The sequence below is a fragment of the Penicillium pulvis genome (assembly GCF_028828015.1).
Source record: "Penicillium pulvis strain IBT 33274 chromosome Unknown contig_23_segment0_segment0, whole genome shotgun sequence".
NCBI lineage: Eukaryota > Fungi > Ascomycota > Eurotiomycetes > Eurotiales > Aspergillaceae > Penicillium > Penicillium pulvis.
In genome coordinates, this window is record NW_026643075.1 from 3,030,822 (window position 1) to 3,048,081 (window position 17,260).

General features: G+C 49.8%; 6 protein-coding genes across 6 annotated transcripts; 1 reads left to right on the forward strand and 5 right to left on the reverse strand.

The window, feature by feature from the left end:
* Nucleotides 1-180: 180 nt before the first annotated feature.
* N7503_005416 (tRNA lysidine(34) synthetase) lies at nucleotides 181-2,298 on the reverse strand (the record flags this gene model as incomplete). The annotated part of the gene is made up of 3 exons (XM_057064963.1): nucleotides 181-1,829; nucleotides 1,916-2,089; nucleotides 2,163-2,298. The coding sequence occupies 3 exons, from the start codon at nucleotides 2,296-2,298 to the stop codon at nucleotides 181-183; spliced, it is 1,959 nt and encodes a 652-aa protein (XP_056922706.1).
* Nucleotides 2,299-3,504: 1,206 nt separating this feature from the next.
* On the forward strand, nucleotides 3,505-4,774 carry N7503_005417 (D-mandelate dehydrogenase-like dehydrogenase; the record flags this gene model as incomplete). The annotated part of the gene is made up of 5 exons (XM_057064964.1): nucleotides 3,505-3,823; nucleotides 3,879-3,931; nucleotides 3,992-4,158; nucleotides 4,209-4,574; nucleotides 4,639-4,774. 5 exons carry the CDS (start codon nucleotides 3,505-3,507, stop codon nucleotides 4,772-4,774), a joined length of 1,041 nt encoding a protein of 346 aa, XP_056922707.1.
* Nucleotides 4,775-5,597: 823 nt separating this feature from the next.
* On the reverse strand, nucleotides 5,598-7,374 carry N7503_005418 (uncharacterized protein; the record flags this gene model as incomplete). Its single annotated transcript, XM_057064965.1, has 8 exons — nucleotides 5,598-5,846; nucleotides 5,902-5,970; nucleotides 6,027-6,065; nucleotides 6,119-6,689; nucleotides 6,741-6,948; nucleotides 7,000-7,168; nucleotides 7,224-7,269; nucleotides 7,328-7,374. The coding sequence occupies 8 exons, from the start codon at nucleotides 7,372-7,374 to the stop codon at nucleotides 5,598-5,600; spliced, it is 1,398 nt and encodes a 465-aa protein (XP_056922708.1).
* Nucleotides 7,375-7,777: 403 nt separating this feature from the next.
* Nucleotides 7,778-9,490, reverse strand: N7503_005419 (uncharacterized protein; the record flags this gene model as incomplete). The annotated part of the gene is made up of 1 exon (XM_057064966.1): nucleotides 7,778-9,490. One exon carries the CDS (start codon nucleotides 9,488-9,490, stop codon nucleotides 7,778-7,780), a length of 1,713 nt encoding a protein of 570 aa, XP_056922709.1.
* A 336-nt stretch (nucleotides 9,491-9,826) lies between these two features.
* N7503_005420 (uncharacterized protein) lies at nucleotides 9,827-12,326 on the reverse strand (the record flags this gene model as incomplete). Its single annotated transcript, XM_057064967.1, has 2 exons — nucleotides 9,827-12,038; nucleotides 12,112-12,326. The coding sequence occupies 2 exons, from the start codon at nucleotides 12,324-12,326 to the stop codon at nucleotides 9,827-9,829; spliced, it is 2,427 nt and encodes an 808-aa protein (XP_056922710.1).
* Nucleotides 12,327-13,483: 1,157 nt separating this feature from the next.
* On the reverse strand, nucleotides 13,484-17,085 carry N7503_005421 (WD repeat protein; the record flags this gene model as incomplete). Its single annotated transcript, XM_057064968.1, has 8 exons — nucleotides 13,484-13,732; nucleotides 13,786-13,981; nucleotides 14,039-14,127; nucleotides 14,181-15,139; nucleotides 15,223-15,439; nucleotides 15,514-16,747; nucleotides 16,899-16,977; nucleotides 17,049-17,085. 8 exons carry the CDS (start codon nucleotides 17,083-17,085, stop codon nucleotides 13,484-13,486), a joined length of 3,060 nt encoding a protein of 1,019 aa, XP_056922711.1.
* Nucleotides 17,086-17,260: the final 175 nt, after the last annotated feature.

Here is a 17,260-nt window from a genome sequence, read left to right on the forward strand (position 1 = left end):
CACATACACCATTACATCTGTGACTCTCAACATCCATCACTGGAAGCAAAAGAGTTCTCATCTCTGTATCAATTGACCTTCTCTGTCACTTTTCAGCCTCATACAAACAAATGATTTTGTGCCATGCATCGTTCCGGAGATCAAGTCTGTCAGGGTTCATATTTTTTTGTTCTTATCCTATTATTGTACACTAGCTGCTTCAGCTTCTACTGGCCTGCCCATCAGGCGCAATGCATCGGTATCAACCATCTTGTACATCCACTCCCACTTTAGTATCCACGTTCTGCCTCCTACAATGATTTCCGTCTCGTTGACTTGAGTTTGTTTACGAAGGCCTGACAGATCGAAGCCCAGAATCGGCAATGCCAATAACTTGTCGACTTTTTGAGTTTCTGGTAAGCCAAAAACATTCGGTATTTCTTGCAACAACACAGGAAGTGTATACCGCGTTGGGCCTGGAGCCTGACCCGACAAGAGCTTGCGCAACTGCGCCAAAAGAACCTCAGGTGGAATCTTCTTACGTCCTTTCTTGAATGATTCGTTGCGCAGAGCCTGGAAATCATGCTCCTGGAGCGGTCTTATCGTAAAAGAAACGATCTCTTTGCATGCCTCGTTTGTAGAGGCTGCCTGGTGTTTCCCTAGCGGCGCAATAGACAGTCGGACCCAGTACCGGTCGTCCCAGAGCGTCCACTGGGAGTATCTTGGTCGGGGATTTGAGACTAGCTCCGCCGGTGTTGGCATAGGGATGTCTATAGACGTGATAGGCGATCGGTTCTTCATGAATGGCTGGCGTGAAAATAACCACGCATTGCCAGATGACGCAGACACAGGCGTGAACATCACACCCCCTAGTGTGAACTGCTTACGCGAATTGTCATTTTGAACGTCTTTCTCTTTAGCCGTACCGAAAATCCGAGAAACAAATGGCGCAAAGCTGCGTAGTGAGAAATGGTTTCCTGGGAATGGGGACACAAGTTCCGTTATGCGTCGGAGTGTAAGAGCCTGGATTTGCTGGGCTCGTTCGGGGGAGGTCTGAGCCAGCAGTGGATCCATCCATCTTGGGATCTCCCTGAACTGAACAGTCATTGTGCCCGATCTGAGATTGATATCAAGGATACGACATCTTGATGCAAGCAGCTGGTCCGACAGGCTTGATGATACCTGTAGAAGATCCCGACTAGAACGAATTAAGGAAAGGATTCGGGGTCCCTGCAGTGCACGAGGTAGAGAATTAGATGCCAGCATACTGCGAATAGCATTCCGAGGAGTTAAGGTTGGGTCGAAATTAGTCGGGTCTGAGACATAAGGAATATTATTTTGGTGGCAAGTCTCTAGCAGTCGGGCCTTAGAGAAGGAGATAAGAGGTCGACAGAGGAATATTCCACCCGTTGCGACGGCTGAAGCCCTCGAACCCAATTGGGGTGTTTTTTGAGATGACCAGGCTAGCTGAGCTGCGGCTTTCTCTCTGCGTTGGGATGTAGCAGACCCAGGCTCTGGTAATCGGACTGATGAACCGCTTTCAGAGACTCCGAAGAGACCGTGGCATTCTGGAATTCGGGCTATGCTTTGAATGCCGCCGAGACCTGCACGACGAGCACCTGTCGCTAGACGCCAAATGGTTGTCTCGATAGAGTCATCTCGGTGGTGGCCCATGAGTAGGGCATTGATCCCTTTGCTGCGACAGGCTGTGCCAAGGGCTTGATATCGTAGCCGCCGGGCATGTGTTTCAAAGGCACTTGGCATTGATATCTTTGCATTATTCTGGGCAGAGATTTCCAAATCCTTTGAAAACGGAGACCAGTCTAATTTCAAAATCTGGGTCTTAATACCTGCATGGTATTAGCACGAAGTTTGTATAGTAATAAGACTAAAGCAATTCATTCGACAGCAAATGTTCCAATAATGGGATACATACCCATATCTGACAACCATGTGCTGACGGTTCTTGCTTCATCGGCGCTCTCAGGTCGAGCACGATGGTCAACCACAAAGGCAGTCACGGAAATGGGTCCACCGATAGGCGTTAGTTCCAGCTGCCGGCACAAATATGCAAGGGCCATGGAATCTGCGCCGCCACTAACGGCAAGACCTGAATGTAATACTTAGCACGATGTCCCTTCCATGTATGCATTTACTGTGGGTTATTGAATCTTAGAACTTACCGATCCGTCGAGGTAGTTGAACCACATCCCCTACCACGCTTTGGAGGCCATGAGGGGCAATACCTCTCACCCCCGACCATGCCAGGCGGAAGTGCTCAGCAAAGTGCGCGACCGAGATTGCATTCGTCCCCGCCATAGAGAGCTCAGCGTTGACGGATCAGTTGGCTCTTTCATGATTGATATTCGGAGCTCGGCGAAACAGTTTTTCCTGTACGATGTAGATCGGGCTGTTGGAATAGGTATAAACAAAAGTAACATTGAACATTCATTCATCCTGTAAAAGAAGGACAGCTTATGAGCTACGACTGTTTTGACCAGTTTTTCCATTCAAAATTAGATAGATACGCTGTTAACAATGCTGAAGTAAGCTGGCTGTCCAGCACTCCTGTCCGCCAGGCATCATGCCAGTTTGATCTCGCTTAATTCCTCCCCAATTCTTCAACTGACAGCAAATGGCTCGAAAAGAACCTGGAATTAGTGTCTCGCGTAATGATACTACATGAAATTGTGTTGGCCAAAAAATAACAAAAAAGACAAAAAGAAACGTCCCCGGGAAGGCTCGAACTTCCAACCTCCTGATTAACAGTCAGACGCGCTAGCCAATTGCGCCACGGAGACGTATTTGATATGACGTCGATGACTAAAATGATCTATACAGCTAGTCACCGTTCGTACTGGCTGATATGAGAGAGACTGGAGCTTGATTGGCCTTAAAGGATGGATAAGAGCCTATTAAAGGGAACATACATGGCTTTCATAAGAGTTTACCCAGGCATTGGCTATGATAACCATTATATGCTTTGTACACTGATTTTGCCCAGTAACCCAAGACCTTATAGCATATGTACTAGTGAATACTAGATTTCTATACACTATCTTCTCTCACTCCTTAGGATCATGATCTGTAATTTATGTCAGTGACCACTGCAAGAGAAAAACGCATGCATCGTCTCTTGTCTCGGCGATTCGATGTTTCACAAAATCAGCTTCTCGCATTAACACCGTGGCGCATCAACGGCTTCCTCTCCGGGTCGGCAAGTCTTCGGAGTAAGACCGAAGAAACCTCCACATTTGCCCTCCAGCCATAGTCTCGGGCGAATGCGGTTTCAGGTCCTATCAGTCAAGTGGTAGGTGGCCAATCTAATTGCTGGATCAAAATGCCTGGGGGTCACTACGCTGATCCAGGTCAACCTTGGAAGGTTCCACGCCGCCCTCGACACGAGCGTGCGGGGATGCATTAAGCTACAAAAGTCATGACTTGTCGGGTTTCCCCTCTCATGAATGACTTGAAATCTGCTACCCTGCATCTTTTCTTATAGTCCCAGTCTCAACATCGGCTACAATGGATTCCGAAAAGCCCATCATCCTCCATCTTGGAGATCCTATCGAATTCAATAAGGAACTTTATGCTCAAATAGCAAAGGATTTTACGGTTATTCGCCCCTCTCTTGAAGAGAGACAACGGGTCAATTTCCTCAAGGCCTTAGCAGAGAAAAAATGGGGAGACTTCCAGGGTGTCTTTCGTCCATTCTGGAACACCGGTGGAGAAATGGGTCGCTGGGATGCCGAATTGATCCCATTGCTACCATCGTCACTCAAGATATACGGTAGTGCCGGTGCGGGCTATGACTGGATGGATGTCGACATCCTAGCCGAGCATGGTGAGTCTACCGACCTTACTCACCTCGTATTGTGCTAATGCATTTATTCACCTAGGGATTATCTATTGTAACGGGGCACAGGCATCGAGCGAGGCTGTGGCTGACATGGTAAGATGCCATGATCATTTATGAAAAGGCAGCAAACATTCAATATTGATATATTTACAGGCTATATTTCATATCATCTCCGTCTTTCGCAATATGCAGTGGTCTATGGATGGCGCTCGTTCAGGTGATCCGGCACTTTGGCTTGAGGCGCATCAGAATACCGCGTTCACCGCACACAATCCGCAAACACAGATCTTGGGTATCATTGGTCTTGGGAACATTGGCTAGTATGGAGTCCTAGACGGGAAACATCAGACATTCATATTGACATATGCAGTACTATCGCCCGGAAGGCATATGCATGCTTCGGCATGAAGATCTACTATCAAGACATCTACCGAAAATCTAATGAACAAGAACAAGCAATCGGCGCTTCCTACTGTGCGACTCTAGACGAGCTTCTTGCGGTGGCAGATTGTATTGTCCTGGCTACGCCGTTCAGTGGATCCAAACTTATCACCAAGGAGACCTTGGCTAAGTTCAAAAAGGGAAGCAAATTCGTCAATATCGCCCGAGGAACATTGGTCGATGAAGCTGCTCTGGTTGATGCCTTGAAGTCTGGACACTTGTCTGCTGCAGGCTTAGATGTGCATGAAAATGAGCCGAATGTGAACAAAGACCTTATAAAGATGCGGAATGTCACGTAAGTTAATTGCGTCGAGAGGCAGTTTCACGGAGCGTTTGCTGACATGGTGCTGCCTATGCAGGCTCACATCTCACACTGCCGGTGGCGCGGCTGAGACTCAGATTGGATTTGAGCGATTAGCGATGGAGAATGTTCAGCGGGTGTTGACTGGTCAGGAGCCGCTCACCCCAGTGAACAAGCATCTGATTAAGAAATGAGTTGGAGTCTTGTTAAAATTCATAGAAAAGCTTAGAGCTTTCAGACAGCCTTTTCCATTAGTTGTAGCATAATGAAGAGCTGAGAAGCCTTACACGTAACAACGAAAGCCACCAAGGCAATTGATATACATTGAAAGTAGGTACTTTTATGCAGCAATCGGTGAGGAGTCCGGAAAAGCAGCCAAATAAGCACTTTCGATCTCATAACCCACACCCGCAATGCCCTCAAAGATATTATCTTGTTTCACAGGGAGCCCCAAAGACTCTACTGCATGCCTTAATTCTTCAATTAGACGCTCGGCATCCGAAATCTCAGTCGCTGGCTCCGGTCTGCCTAGCAGATGATAACAAGATGCTAGACGACCTGACTCGAGACATGAACGCACTCTATGGAAGAGCATGAGTAAAGTGTAACTGCCTTGCATCGCACTGCATCCAAGAAAAGGAACGGTGCGGGGAGCCCTGCCCACACAGCATGGAGATCGCACCATTACTCTTCGATTCAAAGATCCTCTTTTGCAAGTTTCTGGGCCACAGGGATGGGGATATGGTAAACTGCGAAACGCATTTGCTATCACGAGAGAAGATTTTAGACAAATGTTGGAAGACTCTTGTTCTGTGAAGGGGAACGTGGATTGCCAATGGGCGACATTGGAAGGAGAGGGATGGGAGAAGCCATGGCTGTTGATCGAGATGAGATCACAGTATCGATCCAGGAATAGAGGTATATCTATAAAGGCCCTGAAGCGGTGAAGGCGAATTCGAGCACTGCGTCATAGTCAGCATAACTAAGCTTGAGCACTTGAGCTTCCTTGAGAGTGCCTTACGTGTTAATCATAATACGGCTGATTCGCCACATATTCTCAGCAATGTAGGATTCACCCTCGAAATCAAAGGTCTCGCGTAGACTTTGATCTGATTCAACGGTCAAAACCACAATTTGAGCATCGAGATTCTTTATTTCCTCGCCGAGATTGGAAAGAATTGGTGAGTCGGCGACACTTTCAATCTTTTGAACCATGGAATGGGCGGCATAGAGGAGTTTTTGCACTTTTATCGTAAGACCCCATGGCTTTATACCAAATCAGCAAGCTACTAATTGAAGGATATCAGGGGAAATAAGATACCTCCGTATTAACGCCAAATCGGGGAAGAGGAGTGGTGATTCGCGGATCATCGGAGGCGATAATGGGGGGCTATACCCAATTATTAGCGACCGAGACAAGAGTAGAGTAAGAACGTAAGACCATACCGCAAGATGTAAGTTTGAGGATATGTATGCCACAAACATCTAACACTAATTTTAGTACAGTGTATCACAAATCTTGGAATGCAATTGCTCACTATCATCCACCATGCGCGTCTTTGAGCCTCTGAATATTCCGTCAAAGTTGAGCCAAGGTCATGAAGACAGAGGTCCATTGCTGTAGTGACCGCGTGGTTGATCCGAGCTCGCATTCGCGACACATTGCCTCGTTGGCAATACTCATACATTGCAAGAACGACAAGTGCCAAAATTGGGTCCAATTGGATTGGAACCTTGGAGTGGAGTGCACTCTGCTCTTGAGAGGGGCTGGCACCGATGATATTGATGCTGGATGCTGGACTTAACTCATCAATTTCTCTCTCGACACTGACTAAAGCTGCCTGTGCAAAGAGCTGAGCATAAGACCGCCTCAAAAGGACGGCAGGCTCATTCATCGAAGATGAATCAGGAATAGGTGGGATTAGAACGAGAATAGCTGACAAGGCGAGACTCAATGAAGATACAGGCCAATAAGGCAGATCAGTCTTCTTTGGCTGTTCGAACTGTTTTGATGGTCGGAAAAAAGTAGATCGATCCTCATATTGCAGATTCGGTGATGGTGGGAGCAGTGGGAAGTAGGGGTGCATGTAGATGTAGTAAGCATTGAGGCTGCTAGGTTGTTAGCATAATGCACTCAAGTAAATGACTTGGCGCTCATACATGTCTTGTTCACACTGATAAGCTCGAATAGCAGGTAGATCCACGTCATTGATAGACGGTGAGGTATATGAGCCATCATCACCGGGAGTAAGCTGACCCCACAATTGAAGAGCTTCACCAGTGTCTGATAGTACATCTGGGGACAGGTCTAGATTTTGAATACCCACAAAAGGTGTGAGAAGCCCCATCGTGTTTTCAAGTAATGGATCTGATAGGCGATTTAGTCACATTGCTTGGATTATTACGGCATTTTCCTTACCAATAGTTTCAACGGCATCTATTGGCGGAATCCGAGGCTGTAGCGGGGGTTCCGAGGGTGCGCTATCAACCTGAGCATGACGCTGCAACGTCTCGGTATACCGAATACCTCTACGAGCTCCACCTCGGCGACTGGGTTGATAGCTGCATTCTCGGCCTTTGCTATAACACTGGAACTTAAGGTTAGATCAAAGCTCCACTGCATGTTGATTAGATTGACCTTACTACTTTGCAAGGATATTGTCCATCGCATCGAGTTTTTGAGGAGCGACTGTATATTTTTATCAGCCATGAAAAGTTAGAATGGATAGCGATGAAAATCGACTGACCATGCAAGACATGCCGCTTTTACGGGCGCTTTGGGTACACGAGGCATTTGATGGTAGGGTGACCCTTTAATTCTTTGAATCGAGTCCCCTGTGAATACCTGGTTAAAGTCTCGAGTCAGATATACCTGTCACGAGTCTGCTTTGATACCCGATGAGATCCAAAGGAAGAAGTGTAATCGCCCGTCAGAAGCCGGTCTATGTGGCGTTCGGCGTTTGATCCGTTCAAACGCCGAATATAGGAACAATCGCCGGTTGAGTTCAGGCCTCCATCTCATTGCAATCATATAGACAGCCAAAGTCATCTTCCCTCGGTCAAATGATCACAATCTCATTTCAAGCGTTAAAATATATCGTTTTAATGGATTCCGGAGTATGACTGCAGTAGAATTTCAATATCCTCCAAGACGATAAGTTTATTATAAAATCTACCGGTCGGACATAGTCTCCAGATCACTGGCAACCACTGCCAGAGCAAACCTTCCCTACATCTGATTCCTGTGACGTGTCAGTTCGACAGAAACACGAGGACTTGATAGGGATATCCGCCACCGCCAAAGCAATTTTCAGCTGCGGCTCAATCACCCTGGCCTCTGCAGTGCGGCCTAACCGAAGCAAACACTCATGATATCCCTGCAAAGCCCAAACGTTATTCGGGTGTTGACGTGCGCGAATAATAGAATCATCAAGTCCCAGATCACATCGGTAAGCAGCAGCAGCTTCTTCAACATGACCTTGTTCCAATAGAAGGGCTGCGTACGCATGTCGAGAAGGCTGCATCCAACTCCACGGCTCTTTGTATCCCAGACCATCGTCCAATTCGATTGAGCGACGGAGGTGTTTAAAAGCCTCGGTATAATTGCCGTGTCTATATTCTATCTCACCATCCAACATAGCAGCCGCAATTTCAAGGGTATCCACACATTTATTCGGAAAATCAAGACGGGACTCGGGGACACGCTTCCCTGCTTCAGTATACAGGTCCCGGTATTTCTCGGCTTCAGCGATTTTGCCAGTTGCTGCATACGCGATGCCTTTCGCGTAGTATATATTTGCAATGGTGACACAGTAGAGCACTGGATCTTCGGGGAGTGAAAGGCTGATAATTTCGTCCCACATACCGAAGCGAATCATGACGTGTGGCCGTATGGACATGAAGACTTCAATCGAATCCGCCATTTTGACGAGTAATTCCTTCGGGAGAGTTTTTTCCATCCGATCTACAGCATCGATGGCCACATGCTTTTGGCCCGCGAACATCGCCGCATAGATTAGCGTATGATAATTGTGCATGCGATAATTAGAGTAGAAGTTCATCACGCCCTCGTAACGGATGAACTTCTCATCGGAAAGGGTAGCGCGCTGATTGGTGCGTATGGCAGCTCGATAATCTCCGACCAGGACATCCAGGTGCGCTGGCATGTGGTTCACATGACCGGCATCTGGGACGAGCTCACGCAAATAATCAGCCGGGACTAGGCCCAGCTCTGGTGTGGGAGACATCTCAATGAGATGGATATACAAATGCAGCAGACCCGGATGTCGGTATGCATCGGTGTGCTTCAGTGCCTTCTCTAGCACGTTCTTTGCATCCAAAGTCCGCGTACCCGGGTTCGGTAGACCAGTCTCCAGATTCCAGAGTTTCCAGGGATTGAGACTCATGATGGAGTCTGCATATAGAACCGCTATATCGAGATCTTCTCCAAGCACATGATATGCCCCCTCCATTGCGTCAGCATAGGCGCGATTCTGAGCGGCGTACTGATCTAAGTTCGACGGTTGGTCACTCTGGAAGCGAGCTTGGATGGCGGTGATCAGGGCTTGTTCCACGGGAGTTGCGTCGGACGCAAGAGCCTTCGCCTTCTGACAAGCTTGGTAGGTGCGCTGTAAAATGGTTTTCAGGTCATCGCGGAAGAACGCCCATGACTTGTTGTAATTAGGACCGAGGGCGTAAGCTAGACCCCAATACGCAATGGCACAATATTCATCATGGGCGATAGCTTGCTCGAAGCATATAGCTGCTTCGTCGTGGTTGAAAGAGTAGACCCAGCAGAGGCCTCGGTTGAACCAGATCTGGGCTTCGGGGCTAGTTGTGGTGATGGGTCGTCCGAAGGTACCTAAATCATAGGGGTAGTCGCTCCTTTGGGTAAGCGCGGTGATTGTCATATCGAATGCGAGTCTAGGGAAGCAAGCACTCTGATACAACAAGCTCAAGAATTAAAGGGGTTGTAGCTTGGAATTTGAGTGAATATAGTAGAGTCGAAGGTTTCCAGATCCGATACGTGATCCACTGTGGAAGCCCCGCCTGAGGGGTATTGGGTGTTAGTAACGGTACCCGAGGTTCCACTGCAGCTAAGTATGACATTGAACACAGTCTTGTCATATTACCAATTTTAATTTTAATTTTCTTTTTCTTATTCGTAAGATGAAAAGCATACCATTAAACAATTGAATCCATGTACATCTATACTCTCCAGTCTATCAGAACGACGGAAAAATTATTTATACAAGACGCACAACAAGAAGAGCCAAAGCGCCGAGTAGGCCAGTGGAGAAAGTGAAGGAAGGTGAAGCAGCACCGGTGTAGACAGGAGCGACAGAGCCGGTAGTCGAGCTGGAGTAAGATCCAACACCAGAGCTCTTCTGGGGAATAGAAGAGCTAGAAGTGGCAAAGGCCGAAGGAGTGGGCTTAATGTGGATGTGTGTGCTGCGCACAGGGGGGATACCAGTGGCACCAACACCTGCGATGCCAGTGCTAGTGGCCTGGGTAACAGTGAGAGTCAAAACCTCAGTTGCGATAGCAATGGTCTCGGTTGTACCAGACTCGACCTTGGTCGAGTAAATGATGGTGGTGCTGATCTCTTCGTTGCCAGCGGATTCAGAGCCAGAGCCAGTACCAGTCGAGCCAGTGCCGGTAGAGCCAGTGCCAGTCGAGCCGGAGCCAGTCGAGCCGGAGCCAGTAGAGCCAGAGCCAGTAGAGCCAGAGCCAGTCGAGCCAGAGCCAGTCGAGCCAGAGCCAGTCGAGCCAGAGCCAGTCGAGCCAGAGCCAGTCGAGCCAGAGCCAGTCGAGCCAGAGCCAGTCGAGCCAGAGCCAGTCGAGCCGGAGCCAGTCGAGCCAGAGCCAGTCGAGCCAGAGCCAGTAGAGCCAGTACCGCTAGCCTCGGTGTAGGATGAAGCAGTCGAGCTGGCAGTCTGGGTAGCCTCAGCAGCAGTAACCGGGCAGATGGTGGTGTAGTCCACAATGGTCTCAGTGGTAACATAGGTGGACTTCTCAGACGCGGGACAATCCTTAACAGAGGAGGGGCAAGCAGTAATAGTCGACGTACGGGTAATGAAGGCAGTGGAGGTAGTCATTGGCACAGTAATGCTGCCCTGGCCTGCTGGAGTGGCAGTAGTGGTAGGCTGAGCACCCTCGGTAATGGGGCAGACAGTAGTACCAACGACGACAGTCTCGGTAGTCAAGTAAGTCGTCTGGTCACGGGCAGGGCAGTTGGTAACAGTGGAGGGGCACGCGGTGACGGTGCTTGTCCGGGTAGTCAAAATTGTGGAGGTGATGACAGAGCCAGAGCCAGAGCCAGAGCCAGAGTGGTCGCCAGAGCCAGAGCCAGAGTGATTGCCAGAGCCAGAGCCAGACTCGTGGCCGGAGCCGGAGCCAGAGTGGTTGCCAGATCCAGAGCCAGAGTGGTTGCCAGAGCCAGAGCCAGAGTGGTCACCAGAGCCAGAGCCAGAGTGATTGCCAGAGCCAGAGCCAGACTCGTGGCCGGAGCCGGAGCCAGAGTGGTTGCCAGAGCCAGAGCCAGAGTGGTCACCAGAGCCAGAGCCAGACTCGTGGCCGGAGCCGGAGCCAGAGTGGTTGCCAGAGCCAGAGCCAGAGTGGTCACCAGAGCCAGAGCCAGACTCGTGACCGGAGCCGGAGCCAGAGTGGTTGCCAGAGCCAGAGCCAGAGTGGTCACCAGAGCCAGAGCCAGACTCGTGACCGGAGCCGGAGCCAGAGTGGTCACCAGAGTCGGAACCAGAGCCGGGGTGGTGACCATGGTGGTGACCATGTCCATGGGCAGAGCCCGATGGGATAGGCGAAGGAGCAACGACCGAGCCGGAGGGGGTGAAGGAAGGCTTGGGGGTAGGCGAGATGGGGCGACGGCTCCAAGGGGCGGAGCTAGAAGGAGTGGGACGAGCAGAGTGAGGGATACGGCTGTGTCTAGCAGGAGCAGATGCCGAAGGGCGAACAGAGCTAGGAACGGGGGTAGAAGAAGACACAGCCTTGGAGCTAGGACGAACTTCAACCGAGCGCACGGGAGAAGAGCTAGCCACCGCAACAGACGAAGACTTGGCCGGTGAGCTGGGGACAGGAGTGGGAGTAGGAGTGCTGGTTGTGCAGACTTCGCCTGCGCCAACAGCCTTAAAGTTATCTAATTCGATGGAGGTATCACCGGCGTTACATCCAAAGACGAAGTAAAGGTTAACGGTCGAAGCGGTGGGTGTCCAGGTGATGCTGTTGGTAGTCCATTCTGGGAAGTTCGATGAGTAGATAGGCGATACTGGTTTGATGTAATTATTCCAGGAGCCTTGAGACCAGGTCATGTAGCAGACACTACTACCGCCATTGAAACTCGCAGCAAGTTTGTAGTCGACGGAGAGTGTGTAGGTTGAGCCAATTTCCAGACCCGTCAAATCCTGCATTAAATAATCCAACTCATCATTGGATTGAATGGTGCTATATTGATTCGTTAGTTACATCGTTTAACATTGTGGGCCTCAGTATACCCTTTCATGTTGGGGGAACTGACAAGTAATCGTTTCCATCGGAGGCATCGCCAGATGTAACTTCACCTCTGGCTGACACTAAGCTGGTCCAGTCGGTCAAGTCGCCAGTTTCGAATGAGGGGTTCTGGTAAAAGTTGACATTATCCGAGACGCCGCAAGTCACAGTTGCAGATCCCGAGCTAATGAGTGAGGCCGAGAAGAGCAAAGTGCTCAAAACGCGGGTTGTGGTGGGCACCATCGTGAGATGTGCGAGGAGCCGGTATAATTAATGATAGTCGTGAATATTAATAAAAGAGTGACAATATTCGAGGTCAAAAGAGTGACGAGGGAAAGCAGAAAGCAGAAAAAATCCAACGAATGACGAGTTTTCTCGCGGCCCTAACGAAGGGAAAGAGTACGTGGGAGACAGACTTATATACACCTCAACTCCACAAAAAGCCGGAAAACGTGGGTCAGGGACTGACAACAATCTTGCGGCTGATTCCGACACGAGGCTAAGCCATGAGGGCCTGGAGCCAATCGCTGCCATACGTCAGGGTCCAAGAATCAGGCTACCTCCGGATTAATCGGAGTATTGACGGCCAAGCCAGCGGTTGTCTCAGTGAAAACAGCGCGTTCGGACAAAATGTCCTTGGCGTAGGGGAAACATAGCGGTGGGGCGCTGTCAAATTAAATCGGGGGTTCCGAAGGAAAGCTATACGGACCGCTAACCGACATGTGTCGCCAGAAAATACTGGATCGAGATGTGGGCCAGGGTCAACGGTGGGTTGGCGATAGGCTAAATGTATAATTGGGCACCGTTCCTGGATCCTCAGGGACAGGAACGATCTCATTGATCGGCAAACCATCGAGAGGCGGGCACTAACGCAAGCCACAATCACTAGTTCAGGCTCGATCCCTGTCCGGTGGATTCCTTTAGCCAAATGGCGCTTCATCGAAGTCATTCGAAGCGACGGCGGGGCTAACCTTCCAGATTAACAAGAATGTCAGCTTGAATCATGCGAATTCAACTTCGTAGGAGCAGAAAAATCTCTGGGGTTCCATGGTGCTTAGTACAGGAATTTCCACGCTACATTCAGGATTCAACTTCAAAACACCAATTCATTTGGCAAAGATAAGGTATATGCAAAGTGACATGGACCTACGCTCATCATCATTGCCGATTCTGCCGACAATCAAACAAAAATAGAAAAGGGAAAGAAATATCACACATAGAACAGACACATGAGCAAAATCAGGGGTATCAGAGAGCATCTTCTTATGTACCCGAATTCATCCCTCAGCCAAGGAAAATGGCCTCGCTAAGCCAAAAAGCCAACGCACCGCAAACCCATAAAGTAACAAAGGTACACGATTTTGATTCAGGGAACGGGGAATTGCCCGGGGACAATACCCTTAAGTCACTACCGATTCAGAAACAGAGCCTGAATTCGTCATAGAGTGGATACTGCCTGGAGGGCCGTGGTGGTTCCCATTGGGAGTGGCGCCATCTCCGTTGGCGCCATAGTTCTCGTTGTGGTTAGTCAGGGATGAAGGGGATCGAATCTCTTTCTTGCCGTTCGCCTTGTAGTACAGAATCATGTCACCAGACGTACGCCAGAGACAGGAGCGAATGGTAGCGAGAGTCATATTCGGTGGACACAACTAAGGGTGATACATTAGTTAAGTAAATTTTCACAAGGTCGGAGGTAACATACGATCTTCTGGCAGTAGAGCTCAAGGTACTCCTCTGCGGGCATGACACCATCCTCCGGTTCATCAGGATTCGGGGGATCGATGCGCTCAGCCACGTAGGCTAGCACCTTCTTGGCACGCAACATCCGATTGGCATTCAGCCGGGAGCTGTTATTACCATTGGCGTTGAGGGGCGGGGGACCTCCATTTGCAGTCGCGCTATAGGGGACCAATTAGTTATAGATCAACAGTAGTCTCTTCTACATAGGATCTTACACTTCGGGTTTAACGACCGGTGGCAGCAAATCATCGAAAGGCTTCAGAATAAAAGCAATCTTGACCTGTTCTTTGAATGGAATTTGATTCTGAAGATATGGTTAGTGACATCACGCGACGGATAGCATAAAAAAGCATTTACCTTCAGAAGAAGTTCGCCGAGCCAATGTGGGATGGACTTTTCCAGTCGCTCAATTTCTTGCCCGATGCGGCCCACGCTGCCTCGGTAGAGATCGGAAGCCACTGCAGTATCACCTGTCTCTTCTTGGATGAAGACGGCAGTCCGAGAGGGAATATGAAGACGAGGTGTCTCGCTCGTTGGACTGGGAGTGATGGCCGTCACCAATTCTCGAGATGGGTTCGCGGCCAGGAACTCGTCATACTCATGACGAATACGGTCGATCACGCCACTGATATTGGGATCGTACACCTTCTCCTCCTTTACTGATGATACCTCCGATTCCTCAATCTTTTCTTCTTGGATCTGTGGCTTCTGGTCCGTGGATGTTCGTCCCAACTTCTTGATATCCATGCGGAACTTCTTGCCAAACAAGGAGCTACCCTTCTTGCGTTCTTCCTTGTCGGGCTCTGCCGGAGACTGCGGAAGTCCTGAGGTTGGGTTACCGTCACCTGGGGACATGGGCTGCTTTTCGTTATCCTGAGCCAACCGTGAAGAAAAGTAGTCACCAGATTTGTCGGAGTAGGAAAAGGAAGATGGTACACCATCAGGGTTAGGATGGGATGATGGAACATCCGGAGTATCTGCTTCAAAGCCAGGAAATGGGGAGACACTGCTCGCCATTGAGGTGCTGAGATAATTTGCTGAAGACGGCGTGCCAACGTTGATCCCAAAGCCTGGAGCGTGAGGGCTTCCTGGGAAATCAAGGGTTGGACGCAAGGTCGTCATAGAGGGGTCTTGCGAGATAGGAATTCCAATACTACGAGGAATATCATCACCGGGGATGGAAACACTCAGAGGGTTAAGTCTGGCGTGCTCCTCGGCCTTTGCGCTGGCAGTTTCGCGATACTCGCTATCCCGCCGAATCTCCTCGTCTACCAAAGGAGCAAACAGCCAGCGCAGAATCCATTTTCCAAGGTTGACTGAACGTCATGTTAGTTATGTGAAGCCAAATTACCGCAGGAAGAAGAAATAATTTCATGCATGCAATTAGGACAATACTTACTTCGTTGATCGTCACGGAACTGCGCAAGGTCGGCATCTGATAGGCCCGCCTCATCTGCATAGACCTCAGCATCGAAGCAGCGGTTGGGTTCCAGGATCACAGAAAGTCTGCCGGTGCGGATATCGATCGTGCACCAATGAGCAATAGTCTCCGTCGTATTAAGCTCATCGGCTACATCTTCGATATGGCGCTTGCCATAGGCTTGCACGGGAACACACTGTATTCCATGTTAATGAATGTTTGAGCGAAACAGCTGAAGCTTAAAGTAGCTCCCAATGTGTTCCAACGTACCTTCAGTAGATCCCACAGGACAACCTCTCCGGCTGAATCTTGGGTAAGTGTCCGCTTTCTGTCATTCAACATCAAGCATTTAATCAACCCATGCTGGCCCTCAATGCTCTCCTCCGGCTGGGTATGTACGGGAATTGGCAATCCAATATCAGTCCCCAGATCGGGCTCTGGAGTATTAACCCTGGACGAGGGATTGCTCCCTAGCAGAGTTGACGTTGCTGATACTTGCAGTACTGCATTGTACGGAATTTTCTTTGTCTTGTCTGGTTCCGGTGTAGCAGCGGCCGCGTCGATGTTGCGCACAGGTTCTGGGGGCGATTCAATCTCAAGCGTAGTGTCGATATCCTTCCAGCGGTTTATACTCGACTTGGGAGTAGCTGTCCAGATATAATCGCCGCACACCGCAACCTTTACAACACCTTCATGTTCTTGAAGTGCTGCAACACAAACACCCTGCTCCACATCCGGCGAACGCCGCGTGTCAGTCTTGGCGACCAGTCCTGAGCGATCACTGGAGTAGAAGACAGAGAGGTCGGGCTGATCCGAATAAAGAGACCAGACGCTATCATTGTGCATGGTTAGTGTATTCATGCAGCGACCTGCGGTGAGAGACCAAATCTTGATGGTCTGGTCTGACGAAGCAGTCATGATAGTATCTCCAGCCTGGTTGATCAGAATGTCCCGAACATTGTCCGTATGCCCCACGAACTTTGTTATCAGTTTTCCAGATTTGGGATCCCATACACGGACGACGTTCTCTGGCCCGCCGCTGGCGAGCACCGACGAGCCGGCCCCAAGAGCATAGATAGACCCCTTTTCGGTCGCATCGTCGTCACAGGCATCAATGCTCAGTATTTCTCCGCCGCCATTGAGATCCCACAGGAATAGCTTATGGTCAAGTCCGCCCGACGCAACCCAGTTCGCCTGGCCGTCGGGGCTGGCTAGCGCCTTGACGTAATCTGTATGTTTTCCAATGCGCTCCGGGACTTCGGTAGACTCTGAGTGCGGTCGCCAGAGCCTAACAGTAGTATCTGACGATGCCGATACGAGCGCGGAGTTGCCCTGGGTCAAGACAATATCGTTGATCCAGTGACTATGGGCCTGAACCTGAGTCTTGAAACGAGTTGGTCCCGGTTGTCGACTGGAATTTACGTATGGGTTCGATGCGTGGAAGGGGGTTTGAGGGAAGTCGAGATCCCATGAACAAATGACACCGTCACGGCCCGCGGAATACCTGGAGAAAGGAAAGACGTCACATTAAAAGCTGTACAACCCACGTGGGGAAAGGGACGGGTTGCGGGGGAGGCACGACTAGTGCAGTCACTCGGCTTCCAGAAGTTTCTTAACTTCCTTCTCCCGGAGATTCGAAAGGAAAGGGCGCTTACAGGATGGAGTTTTGAGGATCAACGGTCAACCCATTAACTCCCAGCCGGTGCCCGCCGGGGGCATCAGGCAGAGGGAGCACTGCAAAGGGAAAAAAAGATCAGCATCGCAATTCGAGGGTAAGTTTCAAATAGGACTGAGACAAGACTAACCATAAGTGACCCTCTGGTGGCTCAGTTTCCGTGCCATACATGCAGATTGGGGAAGTGGAAGAGAGACAAATTGCGGAGGAGATGCGGAGCTTATCTGCCTCAATCGAGGCCGATCACTTGCGCTGTTTGGTGGGGATGAGAACGACGTCACTGACGCATTTACAGCAATCCCCCAAAACCAACACTAGATGGTGTGATTGAGTGGAATTCGA